This window comes from Sceloporus undulatus, chromosome 3 (assembly GCF_019175285.1).
Source record: "Sceloporus undulatus isolate JIND9_A2432 ecotype Alabama chromosome 3, SceUnd_v1.1, whole genome shotgun sequence".
Taxonomy (NCBI): domain Eukaryota; kingdom Metazoa; phylum Chordata; class Lepidosauria; order Squamata; family Phrynosomatidae; genus Sceloporus; species Sceloporus undulatus.
The window spans coordinates 181546518-181553043 of record NC_056524.1 but is presented as its reverse complement, the minus strand read 5'-3'; the positions used below and the strand labels follow the sequence as shown (position 1 = coordinate 181553043).

Sequence of the window (6526 nt, the reverse complement as noted above, 5' to 3'; positions counted from 1 at the left end):
TGATCTCTGCTTATAAAGCACTGTGCAAATCCCAGAATTTCCATAGCGTTGAGCCACGGCAGTTAAAGTGGTGTCAAACTGGATTAATTCTGCAGTGTGCATGCGGCCTATAAAGAACACAGATGCCCTTCCTTGTGCTTTATTCCCTGACATACCCAGGTTGACCAGATGTCCTCAAAACAGAGGGCATTTGAGAAAAACATAGAGTCATCACCAAAAAAAAGCTAAAAACACTGACAGAATATTAGTTCCATGCTTCTTAGTTATGCCCAAAATGGAGGACATTTTTGAAGTCCCCCCAGAAAGGTGAAAATGTAGGGCACATCCTGAAACCAGTGCTCCCCAAAATGTGCCCTTTAAGAGATTTGGGACTTCAACTCCCAGAAGCCTCAGCCATGTTGGCCAATAGCCTGGGACTCTGGGAGCTGAAGTCCAAAATCTCTTTAAAAGCGCACAGTGGGGGGGGGGCTTGCTGAGGTAAACTAAACTCCCCACTGTTGGCTTATATCTCCTTTTACACTCTCTGAGGCCAAAACCAAACTAGGCCAGCGCCTGGAGGGAGCCAGGAATGTGTGTTTCTCTTCACACCCTGAGGCTAGTGTACATCTACTGTTTCTGCAGTCTATGTTCCAGGCGCTTGCGTCATCAGGAAGAAGAGGAGGAGGAGGAGGAATAACAGGAAAAGAAAAACAAAAGTCCCATGGTTCCCCGCGCGCCGCTGCCTTCGCCCTCCGCTGATTGGCTGAGGCGCGGGAGCGCGCGCTGTTCAAAGTAGTGCAGGAAGGAAGGCGGCTGTACTTTTGGGCGCGCCTTTCTTTGTCGCCGGAACAGCAGCGACGGCGGCGGTTGGAGCGGCTCTTCTTCCTCTCGGCCCCGACGGCCGTTAAAGAGGCATAGGCATCAGCAGGAGCAGGAGACGGACCCTTGGACTTGGTTGTTCGGCCCGAGGATGACTTCTCTGGGCGGCGGCGGGAAGAAGGAGGAGAAGGGCAAGAACATCCAGGTGGTGGTCAGATGCAGGTGAGAGGCCAGCCCTGAGTCTGCGCGGAGGCGGGGAGATTTATGTGTGTGTGTTCCCACTCCACCAAGTGCATCTGAGGAAGTAGACTTAGGTCTATGGTCATCATTATTATTATTAGCTCCTGCTGCCACCTTCTTCCTTTTAGTCAGTCTCAAAGGTGCTGCAAGATCTCTCTCTAATAACAACAACAACAATATATCAAAATGCATCTGAGGAAGGAGAGTTGGGTCTAGGAAAGCTCATGCTGCCAACTTCATAGTAATTATAATAGTCAGGATCTGCAGGGAATCTAGGAAAGTTCCTGCTGCCACCTTCTTTCTTCCAGTGAGTCTCAAGGGTGCTTCAAGATCTCTCTCTCTCCATACCATTAAAAAGTCACCATTTAAAATCTAAAATGGTTAAAATCTAAGTCTCAAAGGTGCCACAAGATTTCTCTCTAGTTGTTGTTGTTGTTATATCCAAAAGCATCTGAGGAAATAGATTTATGTCTAGGAAATCTCCTGCTGCCATCTCCTTTCTTCCAGTGAGTCTCAAAAGTGCCTCAAGATCTCTCTCTTCACGTTGTTGTTGTTGTTGTTGTTGTTGTTGTTGTTGTTATAATATCTAAATGCAACTGAGGAAGTAGACTTGGGTTTAGGAAAGCTCCTGCTGTCACTTTCTTTTTTTCTAGAGTCTCAAAGGTGCCTCAAGATCACTCTCTATGTACTTAATATTATTTTATCCAAATACATCTGAGGAAGTAGATGCAGGTCTAGGGAAGCTCCTGCTGCCAATTTCTTCCTTTTAGTGAGTCTCAAGGGTGCTGCAAGATCTCTCTCTCTTCTTCTCCTTCTTCTTCTCCTTCTTCTTTCCAAATGTATCTGAGGAAGGAGACTAAGGTCTAGGAAAGCTACTGCTTTCAGTCTCTTTCTTCCAGTGAGTCTCCAAGGTGCTACAAGATCTCTCAATATAAACAACAATAATAATAATACTTTATATCCAAATATCTCTGAGGAAGGAGGCTGAAGTCTAGGAAAGCTCCTGCTGCCACCTTTTTTCTTCCAGTGATTCTCAAAGGTGCTACAAGAACTCTCTCTACTTATTATTAATTATATTGTTGTTGTTATTGTTATTACTATTAATTATTGTTATTATACCCAAATGCATCTGAGGAAATAATACTGAAGTCTAGGAAAGTACCTCCTGCCACCTTCTTCCTTTCAGTGAGTCTCTAAGTGCTGCAAGATCTCTCTCTACTTATTATTATTATTATTATTATTATTATTATTATTAATATATCCAAATGCATCTGAGGAAGTAGACTTAGGTCTAGGAAAGCTCCTGCGCCAACATCTTCCTTTCAGTGAGACCTGAAGGTGCTACAAGATCTCTCTATACTTATTATTATTGTTGTTAAAGATGGAAGTCATTTCCAGCTTATGACAGCCTTAAGGTGAACCTGTCATGGGGTTTTCTTGGCAAGTTTCCTCAGAGGGGGTTTGCCATTGCCATCCTCTGAGGCTGAGAGAGTGTGACTTGCCCAGTAAGTTTCCATGGCTGAGCTGGGATTCGAACCCTGGTCTCCAGAGTCAACAGCCAACACACGAACCACTACACCACCCTTTGACAAGATACTGTTGATGGCCAGAAATAGCCCTAGATGTTTGTTTCAATGGCAACCCATTGTTAGTGTGCATCTGTGTTTTTAAGTGGGTAGCAAATACCTGAAAGGAGACATAAAAGCAAGCCATCCCACTCCAAGGAAGGAAGTTGTAATCTAGATGTCTGTATCGGAAAAGCTGATTATCATTTAAAGCTGAAATCCTACTCAAATTGATTTAGGCATAGGATCTCTGCACAGTTGGATTTCAACTAAATACAGGTTTGTGCTGTAAAACAACCCATTATGGTTAAAACAAAAATCCACCAAACAGTGATAACTTTATTGGCCAACCGAAATGCACAGTATACTTGTTGCAAACCTTTGAAGCTCCACTGGCTTCTTCATCAGGCAAGATGTTACACACCAAACAGGAGAAACATTGGAGATGTTAGAAAGATGCCTGCATTTAGTTGTTTCTGTCCTTACTTAAGATGGTATGGGGAGGGTATCTTTAGCAGGCTGGCCCCTCCTCCTTCTTAAACCGTTAAGGTTAATAATTCTTACTATTGATGGTTTGGTGTAGTGATAACTATAGATTATGTTTCTAGTCTTTCTTCTTCTGCTTAAAATAAAGCCAAATTAATCCATCTTTCTTTTGTAGTACCTACTTTTTCATTATTTCTTTTCCTACTCTTCTAAAGCTCTCAAGTACTGTAAGCATTGATCACATTGTGGACAAGCTTAAAGGAGTGAAGAGAGAGTCATTCTTTTCTGGCTATTTGTAAATGCTTTTGAAAGAGATGGTCTGAGAAAACAGCTCCATGTTCTGTAAAGGAACCTGTTCCTGGATCACTTCTGCATTGTGCATGGAACAGTACAGCATACAATTTTCATTTTGCAGTTCTTGTTTCCATGTATGAAATGTATGATACTAAGATATTAGAGGTAACTAGTGCTCACTGTAAATAGTCTTCACTACTCAGAATGCTTCCAAATTTTCTATTATGTTAGAGGATTGGTGGTAGAAATCATAGAATCGTGGAGTTGGAAGAGACCACAAGGAAGCATATTGAAGTTTGGCTAGTGTCAGTAAACAGACAGTTGCTGAATCCATTACAGGTTGAGCATTCCTTATCTGGAATTTTAAAATACCAGTACTTCAAAATCCAAACTTGTCCACACGGGTAGCTGAGATTGTGGCACCTTTGCTTTCTGGTAGTTCAGTGTGCACAAACTTTGCTTCGTGCACAAAATTGTTAAAAATATTGTGTATAAAATTATCTTCAGGCTATGTGCATAAAGATTATTCAAAACAAATTAATTTAATGTTTAGACTTGGGTCCCATCCTTGAGGGGGTTCAGAGGGAAGATGCCTCATGTATGTGTAACAAGCACCTTCTGGTCCGTACAGTAAGCAGCAGGTAGTGGAATTTGGAGTATGTTATACTTAGCCCTATTACGTATGCTAAATTGGACCTCAATTGAAGTAGTAGGCAGTGTAAAACTTTATGCAATTATGTGCTCAAGTTCACAATTTTCTTTAAAATAATAACCCATATTGCTGAGGGCACTTAAATTCAAGATTTTGCCTGGAATCATGGTGATGTACTATGCAAACACCTATAAGCTAGTCATTGTATTTTTGGATGGATGACTCAGGATTATGGAAGGCAATGAAAGTTGCTGGTGGGAGAGAAGGCGCTTTCTCCAAATAGTCTGTTTCTGCAATGCTTGGAAGAGTTGAAGTTGGGGTGTTTTGGGGAGGTGGACTTAGAAAACTGCCAGTATCAAGGAACTGCCAATTGTCTATAATACAAATAACATATGCTGGAATGCTAACAATGCACTACACTAAGATCGGTGGCAGAGCAGCAGAAGGAAAAGAGCCATAGGCATAGCAGCCATAAGGGAAGACTTACCGTCACCATTAGCAGGGAAGTCTAATTCTGCCTCACTTTTGGAGAAATCCACCGTCAGGGTGTTCAGGAAAGGCTGTCTTGGGAAATTGCTTGTTCTATGCAGTCTCCTGCAATTTCATTTGTAGGAATGCTATTCTCAGTATGTTGCTAAAGGGAGACAACAGCATTATGGTGAATGCCAGTTGAGCCTGGCATTACAAAAGCAAAGGTGTCCAACATACTTGTCTCATGCTCAGTCAAAATTAGACTAATATATGTTGTGATTCTTGTGTTCTCTGTTTCTTAAGGCCTTTCAATGCATCTGAACGGAAAGCAAATTCCTATGCTGTAATAGACTGTGAACATGCAAGGAAAGAAATTACTGTTCGCACTGGAGGTGTGACTGATAAAACATCAAGGAAGACATACACGTTTGACATGGTAAGTATTGCTACTAGTTTTTTAACACGTCTTCGGTCCAAAACACACTGCAGAAATAATCCAGTTTGAGACCGCTTTAAATGCTCTAACTGAATGCTAGGGAATTCTGGGAACTGTAGTTTTGTGAGACATTTAGCATTTTCTGGTGCCCCAATAAACTACAATTCCCAGGATTCCCTAGCACTGAGACAGGGCAGTTAAAGCGGTCTCAACTTATGGGTTATTTCTACAGTGTGTTTTGGACCATAGTCACCTTATCAATTCTGATTGTTTAGGAGAAGTACAGTGCTCCCTCGGGTTACGAATTTAATTCGTTCCGCCGCTCCGTTCGTAACCCGAGTAGTTTCGCAACCCGAAAAGGGCTTTCCGTTAGCGCTGGAAAGCCGCGCGTTTGAATTTCGCGCCAAAAAAAATTCGTAACCCGAAAAAAACATCGTAACCCGGAACAGTTTTTTCCAATCTAATTTTTTCGTAACCCGGAAATTTCGTAACGCGGTCAATTCATATCCCGGGGTACCACTGTATAATATCTCAGCAGTAGAAGAAATGCTTTGCTTAAGCAAGATTCTGAATTCAAACCCTGGCATCTCCATTTTAAATGGTCAGGTAGCAGGTCCTGGAAAAGACATCTACCCGAGACTTTGAAGATTTGTTGCCAAAATGTCTTGCTATTGGAGCTGAAAAACAGTAGGTTTAGATAGAATGGCAAACTAGGTTTGATGTTAGATATACACACCTCAGGTCTGTAAGCTACTATTAAATATCTTGGGGAGGAGGTGACTTTCCCACTGGAAGTTCTCTTTTTTACAAGTAATCTTCTGTGCCTTCAAGTCATTTCTGACTTATGGTGAACCTATCATGGAGTTTTCTTGGCAAGATTTGTTCAGAGCAGGTTTGCCATTGTCTTCCTCTGAAACTGAATAAGTGTGACTTGCTCAAGGTCAACCAGAGGGTTTCCATGGCCAAGCCGAGAACTAAACCCTGGTCTCCTGATTCACAGTCTAATATCGAAACCACTGTACTGTGCCAGCTCCTTTACAAATGTTCCTCCTAAAAATGATGAGCTGCCACCACTCAGGTTAGACAGCCCAACAGATCCTCATTTGTTTACCTACCTGATGAATTTTCTAAGCCCTTCTGCTAAGGGCCCATAACTTCACTGCAAAAAATAACAAAATGGAATGTGCTTTGGAATTGCTTATCCATCAGAACACATATAACTAAACTAGTCTCTTAACTTGCTGCAAAGCCTCAGATGTTCCACCAACACCATCATAGAGTTTTGGGTTCTGGTAGTAAAGCCATAGATGGTTTTTCCTATTTTAATTTTAAAACTTCCTTACAGTTTCTGAAACTGAGGCCCGAAGAGACAGGTCACTCCGAGACTGTGGCGACTGTGGCGGCCACACACTGCCACCGTAGTCCTGAGCCTGGCCATTAGCAGGAGCTGCTTTTCACCACTTCTTTTTGTGCCGGCTTTTCTGGGTTGGGGTGCTTTCTGTGCAGCTTCCAGCTGCTTTCGGGGTGTGCATTGTATAAACACCCTGTCCCCAAAGCAGCCAGAAGCCACTCTTTCCTGTCTGT

At 42.4% G+C, this 6526-nt stretch overlaps 1 protein-coding gene across 1 annotated transcript in view; it reads left to right on the top strand.

Annotated features, from left to right (window-relative positions):
* The first annotated feature begins 784 nt into the window (after positions 1-784).
* The window catches only part of KIF11 (kinesin family member 11), a 28030-nt gene continuing 22288 nt past the window's right edge, over positions 785-6526 (top strand). The window contains 2 exon segments of the mRNA XM_042459261.1: positions 785-1020; positions 4810-4942. Coding sequence (XP_042315195.1) covers positions 950-1020; positions 4810-4942 — 204 coding nt within the window. The 5' untranslated portion in view covers positions 785-949.